This window comes from Papaver somniferum, chromosome 6 (assembly GCF_003573695.1).
Source record: "Papaver somniferum cultivar HN1 chromosome 6, ASM357369v1, whole genome shotgun sequence".
Classification (NCBI taxonomy): domain Eukaryota; kingdom Viridiplantae; phylum Streptophyta; class Magnoliopsida; order Ranunculales; family Papaveraceae; genus Papaver; species Papaver somniferum.
Window position 1 is genome coordinate 117,881,352 of NC_039363.1, and position 19,129 is coordinate 117,900,480.

Genomic DNA, 19,129 nt, shown 5'->3' on the forward strand with positions numbered 1-19,129 from the left:
TTCTTTTGTAAATTGAAAAAGCAATTTAGCTGATCATCACCTATGGTTACATTAGTGAGACTAAAGAATATATTTAATTCCTTCTTTTGTCTCTGATGAGACAAATATAACGCAGCAAATCGTGTATCATTGATAATTGAATTATACCATAACTTACTGACGCAAGAGTACTGAGCTAGATCCCGAGCTGGTAATCTGGTGACTATTTTCGATGATCAATTCCTCGGGAAGATACGAAGAAGAATCAGCAGCATCCTTTCCTTTTTGCTTCTTCTTCTTCTGCGCTTCATCCATACACATCTGAATAAATTGTTCCAAGGTTACACTCTTCCTTTTTATCGCCATGGCTAACCCTATCACACACGTCTAAAGAAACTGAACTAATATTTTGGACATAGACCTCTTTTTAATAGCCTTAAAGGTCAAAGAAGAGTTTGCAAAATTTACAAGACTTCGGGTGTATTAAAAACTTAAAAAGCAGCAATTTTACCACCCTAAATTAAGAAATAAACATATGACAAAATCAAGGATTTTACTACATAAATAAAAGTTACATGATTGTGGTGTTTCCTTTTCCTTGTACTTCCATACTTCTGCCAGATCATAAATAGTAGAAAACTGACAAATAAGAGGATTCCAAGAATTAGGAAAACCCGTTGCAATTAAATTGCTAACTAACCTCAGCCTGCCTGTGATGTTCTTGTTACATGTGGAAGGGAAACCGAATCAAGGTCCCCGGGGTAAGGCATCCACAAGCCTAATCCACCTCTACTCTCTTTCAGTCCAGTACTATTACGTTTGAACTCATCCAGAGATTTAACCCACTCTACAGGAGAAGAATGTTCCCTGGTGTGACTATGCAACACAAACAGTGAGTTATACTCACAGTTAGGGAACATAAAAAACTTGAATGCTGACCCTAATCTGTAAACAACGTAACCGAAGCTCAGCTGGTCCCTTGGTGTGAATAAGTTGACCTCGTTGAACCAAAGGCAGCTAAACAAGTTGTTCAGTGCAGTGTGTTCGCGTATAATGATGGCTCCCTCCGGCACATCTACATTATCGTATCATTTTTCAGAGTGTAAGTTTTAGTGAAAGAACTCATACGTATAGCAACATACATCGCATCTCATCATCAAGGTAAACCATGGCCGTGTTTTTATTTCACAAGCTAGAAAAACATAACTATCCTAGATATAGGTAACTGACTTTACAGACCCGCCAAAAAGATGGTGAAATCAGTGGAAACAAAGATGTTTTATGTACAACCCACCGGGTCATCGGCTAGCACACGAAAGATTTCCTTCCTAGAATTATGCATTATCAGAACCTAGTATTACAAGGAGCTTTTTCTTACCACTAACTGTGTCTTTCTTCGCGCTCCATGGCTCCATTCCCTCGTAGAAGTATATTTTTACGTGGAGATCAATAAGAGGTCGAGCATATCTCTTCCTACGCTTATTTGCATCAGCTTCTTCATATATACTCTGGTGGTGCTTATGACGAGCAATGGCAAATGTATTCTTATCACGCCATAAATATCTGCAAAATTAATAGATGGTTGGTTATAAATTACAATAGAAACAGTGATCAAGTGGTAATCAAAATGCCATTTAAGTGAAATATAAGCTCAGGGAACACACTTTTTGAGTGCAAGATCAACTGTTATGTACTACAGAACAGGTCAGACATGATATTTCCTAGTGCTCTTATACTGTTTATGTGCGCGTGAGAGGAGATTCTCTTCACTATGTTGACGACTGGACACTTCTAACCACGCCAAAGCAGAATTACAAGTTAAAAACTCAAGGTGATCAGATTGTAATGATAAATGGACTGACAACGCAGATATCTGAGCATCACATATATAGAGCTTATAGAACCTGATAAATTTTACTCAAATAAAAAAATCTCATCAAACCCACCTTTCTAACATAAGCAATGGGTCAACTATAAGTTCCATTTTTCCATCAATCCAGATGCTGTATTCTGCTTGGGGATATAGCCTGTGGGTTAATATCTTGGGAACCTTTCCATTCCTTCTTGGCTCATCATAGGGTGGAGTTTTTAAAAGTACAAGGCGCCAAATACCAACCCACTTCCCTCCGCGACCATCATCTCTGACTGTAACATTTTCCTTGATGAAATCAAGAGATTGTTGGTCTACGGCCATGAGAAAGCAAAAGAGCTTTTTGGATCGCCTGCTTATATTTGTTGGTTGATGAGGTGTATCATACCCATCGAAAATGCCCGATGCAACCACAAACCTGCATTTCTTAACATGTTTAACATCTGCTGGTTCCATTTCAGCACCTCCATTTGGTATGAAACCACAGTGCACCTGAAAACCACCAAATACAGATCCCAGCGGTCACTCAGGTCTCTCAGCAAGCATGGACAAAACATTACACTAAAGCTAGAATTTCACATCTAATGAGTCTGCAAACAGGACTGAAACAGAGTTTAGTAAAATAATCCAACACAAGCAGAAATAACTTTCTTTGCTAACTTTCAACTATGAATGCCTACTATTATTAGTCCTTCAATCACGGCCAGAGATGGATGAACCAATGTTAACCTATCAGTAATCAGCTTCATGAAGTTAGCAACTCAGTATGAGTTTCGGCTATGTCTGCTATTGTCGGGGCTGTTGGGTGTGGACCGACATTCCAAGAAATGAGGTCCGCAATAGGGTAAGACCAAAATATTCAAAATTAAACTATGATAACTATCATTATGGTGTTTATTACCTTCTTAGTTGAATTTAATTTAAAACTTTCTTCTCGCTGTGCCCAACTCTCATGTCCACCAAAAAGCGGCTGAGACCCACTATTTGAAGGATCATCATCCTCCAAAATATATGACAAATTCTCAATGAACTTGTCTGGGGTTCTTTTCTCTGGTATGACTACAGAATCCGGATCATCCAGAACAGGAATTGTACAACCTGAATGTGTAATCAGATATAAACATTTAACGAGAGCCTACAGTCAAAACCAAAAAGTTGAACAAAAAAGCCAATTAAGGTGCTGAAATCTTACGGTGTAAAGGCTTTGGTTTAAATCCCAACGAGTTCAACACTAACATAAACTTGCCTTCTCTATTACATATTGCTGCACAGTTAGGTAACAAAGAATAAACTTAAGTCGATACATAAAAGAAAAAGGCACAGATAGCACCCGAATGTGTTCAGTAAATGTAAGAGTCGATCACTAGTTATCCACAGGTTTCTTATAAGAAAAAGCACTCACTGAACCCAATCGGAACTTAGGCATTCCCTAAAAACAACTTAGAGATGTGAAGTTTGCTAGTTAAGTGACGTGAACATGCAAGTAATAGATCTTGGATTTTAAAATTTCATCTTGAACAATTAGAACTAGTGTAGGGATCCATTCACAATCTGGGTCTCCAATGGAAACATCAGAATAAGATGGGCGGATATATGAGAATACCTGAAAGGAAAGTAATGGAAGTTTGGCAAGACCAGACATGAAACATTAAGACAGTAAGAATGATTAACATCCATAAGATCCCCGCAACAAGAACTAATCGAATAAAACCCTTCTTCCATACTATCTTGAATGGGTAATCTTGTGGTGTCCTCACTAATGGTGAAAATGGACCACTTTCAACATCTGCATTCATTCCATCATATAAGAATTAACTCATTTAAAAGACATTCAAAAACATAAACTGGTTGAAATGAATTGATTACCTTTATCTATGTGTGATTGAGTATTATTCCGGTCTGCTCTACGGGTTGCCCGTAAAGATACAGAACGATGAGCTTCACTATCCATTACTACTCTCTATCACTTCCCATATCAAGAATTTCAGATAATTAAACAAGATACCTTGAAGAAATCACGAAGCCAGGAACTGGTATTCCTCAAAACTGTGAAAAAGGAGTCGAATTTCGGGATTGAGTTCAAACAAGATGAAACTATTTGGAGGGATCTTGATAAATATTGAAGAATGTAAGGAACAAGGATCGCGATTCGTCTCCCCGAAGCGGAATGAAACGAATTTAAGAAAAGTTTATAGATTTCAGTCACGCTCTTGAAGAAGATGGACACAGAATGTTTAGACGAAAATACCCTTGATAAGTGCACTTTATAATGGCAACAACTCAGCAAGTAACTTTCAGATTTCACAACTTCACACTGGCTCAAGTTAAAAGACAAGAGGAAACAAGAATGTACATGGTTCTATTCAAGATGTTGCTTACACCGACATAGTAGCAGGAAGTGGATATGCACCTTACACAGTTGTTGTTCCTGTGAGCAATAACTTCGTTATATTGTACGATTTTATCAATTTGGGTTCAAACTTCTGGATCTCTGGAAGTTAGATCATAGTTTATTGGTCGATTTCGAGCTAACATGAATAATGGTGAAAGTAATAATAACAACAAAAAAACTGGAGACAAGAAAAGGAACATAGACATGGAAACAAACGCAAGATTAGAATGACAAGCTTTTTTTTTTTTTTCATTTTTACATTATCAGCATAATCCATAACTTAATAATACACTGGACTATCTATGGGGGTGGAATGAAAGAAGAACAAAAATTAAAGGGGAATGAACAAAAAGACAGACACCCTTTCTCCATTTCTCCCTTCTGTCTAACTATACAAAACATTTGAAGGGAGCCCGCTAAAGTTTAAAACAAAAGGCGGAGGGGGAGAAGAGATCAAACCCCTGTACAAAATAATCTAATAAGGACCCATTATATCTCTCTTTTCCTCTCTGCATCTCTCACTGCCAAATGACTTGGGTAGGAGATAGGTATTTGATTGAGGACGAGAAACAACAAGGTACAAAAGATACTATTTCCCCATAGGTCAGTCACCAACTATAGTGGATCTGCACAAAACACTCCAAACCACTTCCCATTTCTGGTAATGCAGTCTCAGAGTCACAAGCTTCCATCATCTGCATGGAACCCCCATTAGTATCACATCTGTTTGTCCCCGTCAATTCAAAATATAATAACAGGTCTGACCACCCAAAAAGATACAGAGTAGTAGATATAGATGGGACGGCACGTCCATGCCTACATCTGCATCTGTTTTGACTTGATTTGAATTGTTATGCTTGGCCGGAATAAATTACGGTGCATCAACTAACCTGTACACTGCTGCAACAGCGCATGCAAGACTAATCAGACTGATCCATTTTCCAACACCTGCAGACCAGCTTATAAAATTCACCCTGGTCCAGAATTACTTGGTTTGGCATACAGTCCACTCTGCCCAGCTTGCAGCTGTTGTTGTGGCTGTGGTTGGGATTGGGATTGAGGTTGCTGAGGTGGTTGTTGCTTTTGCAGCAGCAGAGGTAGTGGTGGTGGTGGTGGTGATGGAGGTTGTGGTGGCGATGGTGCTGTAGGCTGTTGGCCTGATGGTTGACGTTGTTGCTGCTGCAAGTGCGGCTGCCACTGGGTCCCAGCACTGTTGGTCTGAGCAGTAGTACTTCCAGAGAACTGCTCATGGATTAAATCTAGGCCAGACGATGAGGGAGTTGAAAGCTCAGTTTCTGTTGTGCTAGTCAGAGGTGATGGATTTCCAACGCCAGGCAAGTGATTGATTGACTTTGTCATTCCTGAATTATACTCCGATGTTCCTTTCAACTGAGTAGCAGCATTACTTGCTGATGAAAGAACGGGCATGCAATTGGTGGAAGATTCAGTACCCCCTATATGCGGCCTGCTGTTTGAAGGCTGCTGCTCGACCGTGGATTGCGTATGTGGATCAGAATTCATTTGACGATTATGTGGTTGAAGCATTCTATGCATATTTTGCCGCTGCTGCTGACCAGATCCCATTGCCACTGGAGGAAGCGTGTTATGCACAGAAGTAACTGCTGGGGGCTGGCCTTGGTTATTCATCAGATCAGAATGAGACGAAACCTGTGGGAGTTGCTTCGACAAAGAGGAGGGTGGTGAACGAGAAAACAGCTTTTGCTGAGACAAGGATTGAGTTGTTGATTGAGGAGGCACCAGCGAATTGTTTGACTGAATTGAGTTTGAACCAGAAAATAAACCCTGGTTTTGCATCATATGATGCATGGCCTGCTCACCCTTCTCATGTACTTGATTTCCTGGAGTTGAAGCAAGCCCATTTATGTGAGAGGACGGATCAGCAGAGTGGTTCTGATGCATTACTGAAGGGCTCCCTCTGCCCATTCCCTTAATGTATTTAGGTTGTTGATGGGATTGAGACTGTTGCCTCTGTGGAGTAAGATGCCTACCAGTCGGTTGAAAATTCTGTTGCTGTTGTTGCTGCTGGCGCTGCCGCTGTTTTAGGATCTGAGTAGGTAAGGTACCAGCAGTACTATGGCTCCGACCAAGACCATGAGGAGGAAGGTGATGTTTAGATTGGGACTGCGAAGTTACAGGGCTCATGGATGAAGATGACGTTAGGGGCAACTGAGAGTTTGGTGAAGGCAGTGAAGATGCCTGCTGGTGAACCTGAGAGGATTTTTGTAGTGAAGTTGATATTGGATGCTGGGAGGACTGTGGTTGGCCATGAGACAGCGCGGTATTGGTGGGAGAAAATTGTTGTTGTTGCTGCTGATGCATGAAGCGTTGCTGCTGGACTTGCCTATCTTTAGGAATCCGGAGCACAAACGGGTTGCTGCCTTGAATATGAGGGTGATGAGGTTGCTGTGGGTGGATGGAGGGGACATGAGATTGTTGTTGCTGCTGCTGTTGAAGGTGTTGGGCTGGAAATGTTTGACCAGGTGGAGGGGCCGTCTGATTTGAAAAACCACTGCTCAACCCATTGAAAGCAGGAAGACCTTGACTATTTCCTTGAGACACCTGTTGCATCTGAAGCTCTTGCATCATCATTTGCCTTTGATCATCTGGATTTTGACCAGGCTATGACACAGCACAAAAGAAGCACCGTCACGAAATAATACCGACAAAAGAGCTTCAGAAAAAAAAATTACTGCATACTCGTATAATAATTTTAAAATACAGACTGCTTGAATTTGGGAGAGAAAATAGGCACGACCTTTTTTATAACAATATAAAGAACTTACCAAATGAAAGATTTCTACAAAACAACGCAACTCGTAAGCGATATCTTTCCAGGTACACTATTTATTATTTACTACACCCAGAAGAATGATGGAAAGAAATTGCAGTAAAAGTTTCAGAAAAGCTCACCCGCATCATATGCATCGTATCACGAGGTCTCATCATAGAAGTTCCCTGACCAGAAACAGATCCATTGTGCATATTTACAGAGTTTGGCATGCCCACTGCAGTGGCAGGATGCATACTTCCAGAGGAAACCATATTTAACATTGATGGTGGACCAACTCCCTGAAATCCTGGGCGAGGCATTGGTGTGCCTCTGTTCATCCCAGGCATCATTCCCATACTATTTGAACCAGGTACCACACGAACTCCACGATCACCTCCAGCCAAAGACCCAGGCACCGACAAACCAGGGTGCTGGAGATTTCTACCAGACAGCATGTGATTATAATGCATTCTTTGTTGTTCATCCATTGGTAAAGTTGGTCTTTGACCACCATATCTGTGGCCATCCGAGAAGAACCATCCACGGTCATACATTTAATCATGCTAAATATGAGCTAACATAATAAACATCAGAAGTATATCGTGCAAACCTAGTTGAGGCATTATGTGCAGCAGATGGAGATGGCAAGCTATTACCAAGAGCCATACCAGAAGATCCTTGTAGCATGGAATTAGAACCAGAACCAGAACCAGAGGTGGGAAGAGCTGGAGCAACAGAACCTTGATTTGCAATTCCTAAGCTACTACTATGAGATCCTTGATATCCATGGGAAAGATCAGGACTTCCAGCATCCCAGAGATCAAGAGGCCTTCATTGTCAAACAGGGACAACTTAATGTACTAAATTTATGATATACAAGCACACAATCCAAGTATTGGAGAAAAGCAGCGCAATGAGAAAAATGATACAAATAGTTATTGAATTATTAAAATGTGTTAATCAGAACTTACGTTAGAGGACCCCCAGTAAGGTTATTTGGACAGACTTGGGAGAGAGCAAGAACATGAGAGTTGTGGACTGACGCTGTTTGTTTCTGATCCTGATTATCATTCTTCGTGAAAACAAATTAAAGGAGAAAAGAAACAATCATATTACTAAACTTCATATAGAAAAAAATGCGAAGGAACATTAAACTTTGCAGCTTCCTTTGAGCACTAGCAGACGCCGCCAAAGATCGAAAATAAAGACTCCGTGAAAGATAAACTAATTTTATCCGGCCAATATAAAAAGTGTAATGCAATAAACTAGGAGAGCTCAAACGCCAAAGTTGCAGAGTATTAGTAGCTATCAAGGCAAGTGGTTTAGTGGAGTATTAAAGACTAAAAGATATTTTCCCTTGGAAATTAAGACGCTTCAGCTGGTGACTCCAGAGAATAAAAGAAACTATACCAGCTTAGTGACCAAGTTTATCCTAAGCTTGTACTTTCCAACATAGCATTTGACGCAGCACACACTCGATAACGACAGTAAAGAGTAAACTCCACGATGCAAAAAAGTAACAAACCTGAATTTTACGAGAATGTTGGTGGTGCCCAATGGAAATGATTTTCTCAAAATGAGCCTTAAGGGTATCCTCTTCCATTGGACCCCTCAAACGCTGAAACAACTGCCTTGCACTACCCTGGTGTAGAAAGAAGCACCAAGAAAAACAACATTGGTAAAAATATGATGGTAACTCCATGAATTTACATTGAACAAAGTATTTGAAGGGGGGGAGAAAAAATGTAAAAAATCATACTATCGAGGAGCGAAAAGCATCATACCTTTGGGATTCCAGGTAAAGTCGACGGATAGGGTTGGGAAGATCCGGAATCATCAGCACTATCAGCCCCATCACCAGCACTCTTGTCCATTAAAAATTTGTGGCGCTCCTTGCAATCTTTAGGTTTACGAAAAATGCACTGGATGTACAAATGGATCATTCACACATTAGCATCGGAAACCTTTTGAACATAATACTGTTAGCAGTAAAAAAGTTTGCAAATTGGTTATACAATATTGCAAAAGAACTTGGACGACTTAAAATTCACATGAAAACGTAAAAAGAGAAGTTCACAATATAGTCACCTTAAACTGCAGAGTACTGTTGATAACATCACTGACCAGCTCCCAGTTTGGACCCATATCGTGTACGAGGACAACAAGGGCCTGAGTTACAAAAATATAACATTCAGACTTCTTCCCAGACCCAATAACAATCAAAAGGGTATAATAATATAGAAGAAGTATTAACCTGGTCTTCAAATTGCGTCCATGAACTTCCTGATCCAAATGGCCCGGATGTCATCTGCAAACATGATAAGTGTCCAAATCCATATTATATCTCACACATTATCAGTCACAATCAATCACAGGCTAATATAAACCCTGAGCAGCGAAGACTATAAGATAAAGTTCTAAAAATTTACAGACAGAAAAAACAGCTGACCGGAAACAATACGCTTAAAAGAACAGATACTACATACAGTGATACAGAATCCATACAAGTAAAGGAAAAATTAGCATGCAATAGTGTGGAAACGTGTGTCCGAGTTAACATTCATAAAAAATCTTGGCCAATGTGAATAATAGAAAATAATCTCCACGAAATCAAAAATGTTGTCAATGTCAGTAACAAAATGGCTACCATCCTTTTATGATGATGCAAGATGAAAGACATTCTTCATATGAATAGACCTAAAAGAAAACCTTTGCATATGCAGTCAAAAACCAATAACAATAAACTGAGTAAAAGTCTATATTTTCTTATCCAACCACCACCGGTAGCAATTAGGTATCTTGTGTACAGAGAGACAATCACTACGGAGTAGCATACCTTCACGCCCTTGGGCTTCCTTCCACGATTCTGCGCTAAGTGCATTTTGAGGTGCTTATTTGGATTCGTCAAATTACTCACTTGGGAAGCTACTGGAGAAGGAATTGACCCAATTAGAGGATTAAGATTTTCAGCAGAGGTATCAGGATAATGTTTTGTCATCTTAGGCTTCTTCGAAACATGTTGGCCACCAATACCTGTAGAAACATTAAACAAAACTCATACAAGTGAGAATTGACAACCAGATTTAACACATCATTAAATTGGCTATCACGAATAAAAGAAGATGATATAGATTCATTACCACTGTTTCCGTTAGTTTCAAAAGCATGACTTTCCATTCTCTTTTTGGTATCCTTCTATGGTAATTAAAACAAGGAAAATATGAGGACTATTAGTATAAGAGAAAACAACACCCGGTATACACTCTCTGAACGCTAAAGAACAATTAAAGTATATCTATGTTTACAGAACATACTTATCACTCACTTTCCAAGTCACTTATTTGGTTTTCCAATAACACATTAAGTCTATGTTTTATTCCATTGATATTTTTTAACTGTTATATGCAACCCTGTAGCCAGTAATCTGCTTAATATGAGGACCTAACGTTACCCGTGTACCAATAAACATGTATATTATAAGCAAAAGATGTTCCCAATTCATCACAGGACATGTCCTCCTGATAACAATATTTCTGGATTCAAATTCAATTCCTTTAAAAACTTATATTTGACGCACTCTACAATACTATATGAGGGAAGAGATGAGACTAACAACTCTATGCTTCCAATCTTTCTTCAGCCGCACATGAGAAAAGTTATCATGTGGACCACCAATGTCATCTTCACGTAAGAGACAACAATGCATAGCAGCATACCAAGTATAGACACATGCTTTCCGTTTCAGGCATCTTATCTTCAATGTGCACAACAAAATTTACCTGTTCATGTTGACCCATGGAATCAAGCGACCATCTCTGTTCGTATGCAGAGCCCTGCAAAAGAAACAGGTTTCAGCAACTAGACAGTAGGTGACACATACACAACAAACAAGAAGGAGTTCATACTTTTCCCATCACGAAGCCCACGGTGTTCGGCGTGTTCAATTGATTCCTATGAAGTGAGTGTTTAATCTTCTTCTTTTTAGGTTTCACTGATATTTCTGTACAATCAGGCCTCAAGTGTTTTCCAAACTCCCCAGTTGACTCAAGCTCCATACCTATTCTCATCTGAGACCCACCTTGCGCAGTACTCTGGTCATCCTGAAAGGAACTAGTATCTCCACTTGAAGCATCAGTTTTGTTCGAAATCTGTACGGCCCCAACAGCTCCTGCACTTATAGGAAATCGCTGCCTTGAAGCAGTTCGTACACGCCTTATGGGAATGGAACCAACATTTGAGTTATTGGAAGGCCTTTTTTCCATTAAAAAGGAAGGATGAGGCCCCAATTTGTTTTCCACATAATGGCCATAAGACAGATCTCCACCCACTTCATATGACCTCCCAGAGAATGAATTGGATGAGTTTTTCTTTTTCTTCTGAGCAAAATTTGACGACTTACTACCCTCTAACGGTCCAGCAATGTAGTGCATTCTTGTTTCTCCTTCATATTCCCCATATGCATTTTCTCTGGATCCAAAATCTGCAAGTAAGCCTTGTCAAAAATATGGCATACTCAACCAACGGGTTCATGTCAATAGTCAAAGATAGTGCCAACAATACCTGATACTGCATCAAACATACATGTGTCAACCTCTTCTTGGTTCGTGTTGCTTGCAGATTTCTGAAAATAATGTATTTCAAAAAATTAGCAGACTAACATGACGAAACATGGGTAGATGTCGAGCACAAAAGAAACAGAAAATGTTGAAAAACAAAGGCTGAGTTGCTATGGAAAATTCAAGATCTTCTGATCTTTCTCTGTGATCCATGACCGGTGGTATTAACATGAAATTACAAGGCCCTATCTTAATCCAAAACTTATTGAACCACTACATGCATATAGTCAATAAAACAAAAACCACAAACCTGTCTGCCCAAAAAAAAGTATGATGAAAAGAAAAAAGCTTTCCCCATTACGAAGTTCAGAAGAATAGAAATTGTCAGTCACCTGATATTGTGACCAGTGTAGTTCAACAGATTTCCTGTAGTCCTCCATTGCACCGGCAGGAACTGTATAGAAGAGTATCTCCTACCAAGGAAAAATATTGGTACATTAAGCTTTTTATGCAGGCAAAATCAAATATAAACCAAATGTCAGTACAGCAAAAAGTGCAGATGTTCAAGTAATGAAGTACAACATTCTCAATAATTTGTTTAAATACAAGTGTACCTAAATGTATTTGGACAAACGAAATACAGATATATTGGTTTCAAGTAAACCAATAAAAACCAAATGCCAGTACAGCAAAAAGTGCAGATGTTCAAGTGATGAAGTGCAACATTCTCAATAATTTGTTTAAAAACAAGTTGTACCTTAATGTTTTTGAACAAACGAAATACACATCCATTGGTTTCAGTATTGGAAAACTAAAAAAAAAAAAAGTGGAAAGGATGATCATGCCAAACAACCAAAAATGCATGATAGTATAAACCCTAAAATGCAGATAAGCAAACTATGATTAAAAATTACTGAGTAATTAAAATGGAGACAACTTAGCCGTACTTCAGACAACTGATCCTCCCATTCCGTAATACCCAAATCTGATATCCTGTCGGGAGTCGGTGGTGCTTCAGCTTGAGCAGGATGGTCAACCACAATATTAGTGTACTTCAAGAATCGAACTGCATATCCCTGAACTGAAAGCTGAACACCTTTTACAGGATTATCTCCCTCTGATTTGCTTGTCTCCTGCATCACAAACCAAATATACTTAAACAAAGTCGAAAGTGAGCAAGAAGCAAAACTGGCAAGATCACTTGATGATTTTTTGTGTTAGAGCAGTAAGTTTAAACAGAAACCTAAATGTAATACTTAGATCTTTTCCTGGCAGCATTTGCTAAAAACATGCAAGGACACAACAATCTCACAGTTTAGAAAAAAATTATAAAATAACATATCATGGGGAAGTATATGTTTTACGACCATTCATACAGATAACATGATAATTAATTTCCGAATTCATTCAAATAGAAAATGTATGACAGTAGTTTGATCTATCAAAGCCATATCGACTGTGTCCAACCCAACCTTTTCTATCTGGAAACTAATTGATTTAGACAAAGCCAATCAAATGGATTATAAAAGATTGAAGCAAAAAAATCACGAAATGTAAACAGGTGTACCTATGCTCATTGACATAACCAAACACAATAATATCATCGTAAAAAGGAAATCATATTGTACTTGTATCAATAAAAAGAAACATTGAAGAAAATGAATTAAGCACCATATTTGCTTCCCCGGTCTTGTTCCCAGCAGCTTCACCTACGTTAACCATTGCTGATCCGACTAAAGCTAAGCTGGAATCTTTGTGGCCACTGCTCTGGTCATCACTAGTAGCAAGAACCTCAGCTGTATGCCAAAACTGCTTGATAGCATTTGCCAGTGTATGAGCTACTTTCCGTTGCAATTGACAGAGATTTTGCTTCTCAAACCTTAACCGACCTTGAAATGCAACCATATGACACATTTGGGCTGCAACAGTTGTCTTCCACAAACGCTCCTGTTAATAGTCACAGAAAAATTGGAAGTAAAGAATTAAAATTACTCTTGATAAAGAATTTACTGGAGTTGAGCTGAATCTCAAACCAGAACAGAAAAGTGTCCTCTCTATATTGGAGGTGAAATACATAGAATCAGATACACATAATAATAGGAGTTAAAAGGTTAGACAATCAAAAGAATTGCTGTAAACTATCTGGGACAACTATTTAAACCCACCTGCATGAAATCATTTGCTAACCATGCCATCTCCTCGAGAACGAAATCCCAATGTGATTTCCGCCTGCTATCCAAAGGGAAAGTACCCGCAGAGAGCTCCGCTATCCTCTTACGTTTAGCCTGTTTGTGAAAATATGTAAGTTCGGAGTCCAATTCAAAGTGGTGTACCATAAATTCCTCCATATTCAACAAAGAAAAATCTTTAAATTGATTACCTCTATAATCCGTGCTTCCTCCAAAACTGAATCTTCATGCGCTTTGTTCGTCATCTTAATATTGCTGCCTGTAGAGGATTTGAGCTCAGGAGCAACTTCTGGACCCCTCCCAGAAAACCTAGCATCTGGTTTATCGCATTGGGAAGAAATGAAAGTACTTAGAGGTCTACCTTGAGGACATGAAGCTATCCTTTCAGTACTTGAATCACCAACCAGAGAATTGCCTAACTCTTTCTCTGCCTTTGGAAATGAATAGACAGTACTCTCCATCCGCTGCATAGTACCAGCAGGTTCCATCTCATCTTTCAAACCAGATCTATTGTCAAAGATTTCCTCCTTAACTTTAACGAGGGGCCCAATGAGATTTTGATGAACAGGAATGCAGTTATCACTGGCAACTGGCCTAACGTCTTTTGTCCCACTGCTCTTTTTGTCCCCGGCAACTGCTATATGAGGGGACTCTTCAATCACCGATACCGGTTCTTTGGGGTTCAAACAAATGCTGCTTTTCCTTATGGTCGGACACTGGGCATTAGAAGTATCTCCTATCTGCATGAGAGATGACTCAGAGTCGACGTAATTCTTGTCACTGGCTGTAATCTTATTTAGACCTTCATTCACCATTTCTTCTTTATCTGTGCCCAGGTTCTCCTTCTTACTAAAATCAGGACCCAATGGAATATCTGCTGTCTCTCCAGCCATCACAAGTGAGACAATTTTGAGAGTATTAGGTACTGGATCAGTGTCAGGTATAGGATTTTGATTAGGTTCATAAACCTGTATTTCTTTCAAATTTTTTGATGTGGTAGCATCAGACTTGGCTTCAACTGTACCATCTTTTTCGAAACTGATATCTTTACCAGGAGCCTGTGGAGCATCCAACTCCATATCCATTTGATTGCCAGAACCAACATTCTTTGGAACCACGTCTCCATTGAGAATTCTATGTTTTGAGTTACTAATAGAAGCTACAGGGTGTTCTTTCTTAATGATCACTTCAGACAACGACCCCTTCACATTCCTTGAACCGTGGCGAGAAGAAGATAACACAGAAGTACCCTTGCCATCCCCGGCAAGAGTTAATTCAGTGGTGGACGCTCGAGCTCCATCACGACTAGTTCTGGGCCTATTCCTCCGAGCATAAGCTTGACCTTTTACTGCAAGGCGGATAGCCAGGTCTTCTGACTCTTTGGCGTTATGGGTGCCGTCCAGTTGGGAAGACTGTTCTGAAGGAGGAAGGGCACTTCTATTAGGCCTTTCGGAATTTCTGTCTCCTTCAACTATATCATTTTCAGTATCAAAAAGCAAGAGATTGTCAGCAGTGTTGGTTTCACGACCAGTGGTAGCCCCAGGTCTACCACTGCTTTCAACAGAATCTCCCGGAGGTGAGGCTGTCAATGCAAAGCTCCCTTTTGCTTCACTGGAAGACCCAAAAAAGAAAAATTAAACAACTATAAAATTATGACACTCACACATATCCTGAACTCACAACCTACATTGAGCATGAACAGTGATACCTTGTCACGATCTGATCGGTGAAAGAAGTTGACTGAAAGCTGATAGAAGCTGCAGGCCCAAGCTTAAAATCCAAAGGATTACCCCCCTGCGAGTCAAACATAACATCAATCCTTCAGGTTGATTGAACAAAAAAAAAAGAGAAATTGACAGCAGTTCAGTCATAAAGTGAAATAACCAGAGCAAAGAATTTCATACTTTCTCAAGAAACTCTAGCTCTCTTCTACGTTCTTCACGAACATCGTATTCTTGCCTGAAACCAAAAAGGTAATAAATTATTTTGTTCAGCTTTTAGCAACCACAAAAAAGCGCATAGAAGGACACCAGATTAACAGCTTACCTCAATTCTGCCTGAGCCTTTTCAATTGCTGCTCGGCGTGGAGAGGCTTTGGTATCCATTCCAACTCCACCATCAATGACCCCTCCCATGGAATCAACCTCTGCATTTCCTAGAAGAGCAGATTCCACGCTGTCCCCATGCATTCCTTTTAACCCAGCCAGTCAATCTCTAAAGTAGTTCTTTCCATGCCATAGATTACAGGGTTTCATCAAGCTCCTAAAGTCATAAGAAATACTACATGAGAATCGAGAAGCACAGAAAGCAAGAAAAAGAAATAGTTTGAAAAATCATTTTCGGTTTGATTTAAATGAAGGGAGATAGAAGTAATATTATGTAGAAAGAACATTATGGGGATACAAGTAGTTCTGTTACTCAATCTCACATTCCCATAAACTTTAATGATATTATATGTGTGTGTATAAATACATTAAAGGTTTCAGAATTTGCACAAACAGCTAAAAATGAGCTTCAGGGGGCACAAATGAATGATGTGACCAGGGACTGGATGCCATTTTGTCACAACTGTGCATTATAAAACAGTAAAAATGAATTGAAAATGGAAAAGGAAGCATTAACTATAAGAAGCTCGATGAACTTAGAGATCTACGCCGTTCTAATGGAAAAGGAAGGTCTGAGGAATATGACACTAGATGTGCATGTCTACTGCTGTTCAGCCTTAAATCTGGTCAAATGTGGTGTGACTCATAAAATTACCTCCCTAGACTCCACTTAAACAAACAGAGTTAGGAAATACTTGCAGCCAAGTTTGAAAAACAAAAATAGAAAATGCATTGATCTTACTAAAAAAGGGTTGCGTCAATTCATTGATTAAATACTTGTTGTTATTCAAATCAAAACTAGTACTTCAACGCCCAAGCAACTCCCTAAATGAGAACAGGTTTCGTCAGACAATCCTAGCTTTTACATGATTAACCTATGGTCGCTAAAAGGGGAAAACAAAAATGAGAATGGAGATACTTGCAGAAACTACTGAGAAAGGGTGAAGGCCCTAGTTCTGCCACCTATCCTGAATTCAATGGTGAAGGAATTTCAAGATCCACACCAATCCAGATCTTAAAACAGAACTAGGGTCCCATGAAGAACCAACCACCAGTACATGCAGCTAAAGAAAATATATCTTACAACAAAGATAATGATGGCTGGAGTAAGAAAAAGCTTAAGTTAAAGAACACAATAGTCCAGAGTCCAGAAGAATCATTTGTTTCAAAGTTCAACCTAGGTTAGAAACAAAGAAACTACTTATAAACTGAGAAATAAAGAAGGTCAAAGTCGTGGCTAAAAACTTTACTTCGACTTGTTAAAATTGAAACAGAGAAGATGAAAAATAAAATTTTCATCACTCGCTGTATCAAATCATAATCTAAGTAGAATTTCTAGTTCCCATGTTGCCAGTATACACTTCCCCAGTCTAAGAGCTAAAGAACCTGGAATGAAGTGTTGAAACATAGTTAAAAGACCTAAACTGAAATGCTATTATCAACACATAACACTAAGCACGTGAACTAAATGTAGCTTACTTAGTTAGGGTTTCATGCACTCTTACTTCACTACCACATACCCGCCCCAAAAAAAAATTAAAAATGAAAAATGATAACTAGGTCTAGGGTTAGGTAAATGATTTGTAAATTTCCAGCATTGCCTCGAATAACCTAACACAAAAAAGCCCCTACATGTATTATTAACCTTGCAGACCACATGGAAGTAAAATTCAACCACAATTAAATCAAAACAAAGCAAAATTTGAGAAAATTCCCAAATTTCAAATTCTAGGGTTTGGTTGTGATCAAAATTTGGTTCATATTTGAGCAGTACGAGAAGGGGCAAAGTTTTTGTTAGGCAAATGAATATATCTAGTGTTTGAAAAACTGACCTTGGTTGACCTTTATTGAGCTTTCTATGTTGAAGAAGATGAAAATTTGGTGATCACAATGGATAAACGAAACAATGAAAAGAAGAAAGAAAATAATGTGGAGAAGAAATTGGGAACGAGGTGTTTGAATAAATGTTTTCTTACATAAGAAATAGATTATAAGAAGTTGTAGGTGTTTGAAGGAAGTAATTGATTCAGGGTTCGTGAAGAAGATTCAATGCGGGAAAAACAAACCAGAGAGAACGAGGGAGGGAATGGGGAAAATTAACTTCTCTTCGATGCCCTAGCTCGATACGGGAAGGAGGAGTTTGTTGATAGGACTATGTTCAGAGGCTGGTTTAGACCCTAGCCCAGATTGTAAGGAATATTAGTAGCCCAAGAATCTTTGTATGGGCTTGGTATCTTATGATTTAGATCGTACAACCCAGTAAAAAAACCAAACCAATTTGCTTAGAACTATAATTTTGGGCATACCAAAATCTTCCAAGGCATACTGAATGAAGACAAAAAAGGTTGTGAAATAGCAAAACCAGATAACCCCTTAACCCAATTTTTTTTAATGGCAAATCTGCCCTTTACGTATTAGTGTTAATAATCTTGATTAGTTATTAAATATTTTGTTTAGTGATTAAAATAACTTTCAGAATTATAAGAGTTGTTTAGATGAAAATTTTGAGGAAAAAAAAATCAAAGTTTTGGTTTGGTTAAGAAGGAGAGAAAGAGAAGGAGAAAGTGAGAAAATTCTAATTCTTGATTCAATGGAGGATGAGGAGGGTCATCATTCATCTAAAAAACCTAGGAAAATACATATCAACTGCAACAATGATCCAGAAATGGCTGATTTCTTAGATTATGAGAATGATTTTACACCCACTCAAACTCAAACTCAAACACAAACTCAAGATGATGATTTTTATGAGCCAAATCCTGATGATGAAGACGTTGATGAGGAACCCAATGCTTCTAATACACAGGTACACTTATATCCTATACTTAATCTCACTTCTATAGCTCTCAATTATCAAAAGTTAGGTTTTTTGAATCATGGTTCGGCGAAACAGGTTGAGGTTCGGCTCACATCTATGAGCCGAATCTACCAATTGATGAACGGTTCGGCTTACTGAATCTGTTTATTGTATGCGCCGAACCTATAATTTCCAATTCCAACCCTTTTGCTAGACACTAGTTCGGCTTATATGAAAGTTTCATAGTAAGCCGAACAACATCCTGAATAGCCCGGAATAAAATCATTACTAATTCGGCTTACATATCCAAAATCGTATGTGCCGAACATAATTTTTTAATTTCTGGGTTGAAATATTGTTACTGGTTCGGCACATATGGAGAATATCGTATCAGCCGAAACCTCTTATGTTCAAGGTTCGGCACATAATATGATTATCGTCTGAGCCGAA

The 19,129-nt window shown here is 38.9% G+C and overlaps 2 protein-coding genes across 4 annotated transcripts; both read right to left on the bottom strand.

The window, feature by feature from the left end:
• Window positions 1-439: 439 nt before the first annotated feature.
• LOC113289014 lies at window positions 440-4,133 on the bottom strand. Its single transcript, XM_026538174.1, has 7 exons — window positions 3,716-4,133; window positions 3,453-3,635; window positions 3,042-3,113; window positions 2,751-2,947; window positions 1,926-2,341; window positions 1,358-1,542; window positions 440-1,054 (listed from the first exon to the last, which is right to left on the bottom strand). Exons 1-7 carry the CDS (start codon window positions 3,798-3,800, stop codon window positions 681-683), a joined length of 1,512 nt encoding a protein of 503 aa, XP_026393959.1. The 5' UTR covers window positions 3,801-4,133; the 3' UTR covers window positions 440-680.
• Window positions 4,134-4,463: 330 nt separating this feature from the next.
• On the bottom strand, window positions 4,464-18,004 carry LOC113289013 (chromatin modification-related protein EAF1 B-like). Of its 3 annotated transcripts, XR_003330804.1 has the most exons (23): window positions 17,715-18,004; window positions 15,824-16,039; window positions 15,682-15,736; window positions 15,486-15,571; window positions 13,969-15,388; window positions 13,754-13,873; window positions 13,260-13,535; window positions 12,536-12,721; window positions 11,981-12,061; window positions 11,593-11,653; window positions 10,938-11,512; window positions 10,812-10,865; window positions 10,173-10,227; window positions 9,869-10,065; window positions 9,287-9,340; window positions 9,121-9,201; window positions 8,817-8,954; window positions 8,558-8,674; window positions 8,004-8,104; window positions 7,643-7,861; window positions 7,173-7,548; window positions 5,132-6,881; window positions 4,464-4,936 (listed from the first exon to the last, which is right to left on the bottom strand). XR_003330804.1 is itself a non-coding variant. In XM_026538173.1 (22 exons), exons 2-22 carry the CDS (start codon window positions 15,964-15,966, stop codon window positions 5,211-5,213), a joined length of 6,054 nt encoding a protein of 2,017 aa, XP_026393958.1. In that variant the 5' UTR covers window positions 15,967-16,039; window positions 17,715-18,004; the 3' UTR covers window positions 4,464-5,210. The 3 variants fall into 3 exon arrangements, 2 of the variants coding, with proteins under 2 accessions (XP_026393958.1, XP_026393957.1); XM_026538173.1 differs by having other exon boundaries at window positions 4,464-6,881; window positions 8,004-8,092; XM_026538172.1 differs by having other exon boundaries at window positions 4,464-6,881.
• Window positions 18,005-19,129: the final 1,125 nt, after the last annotated feature.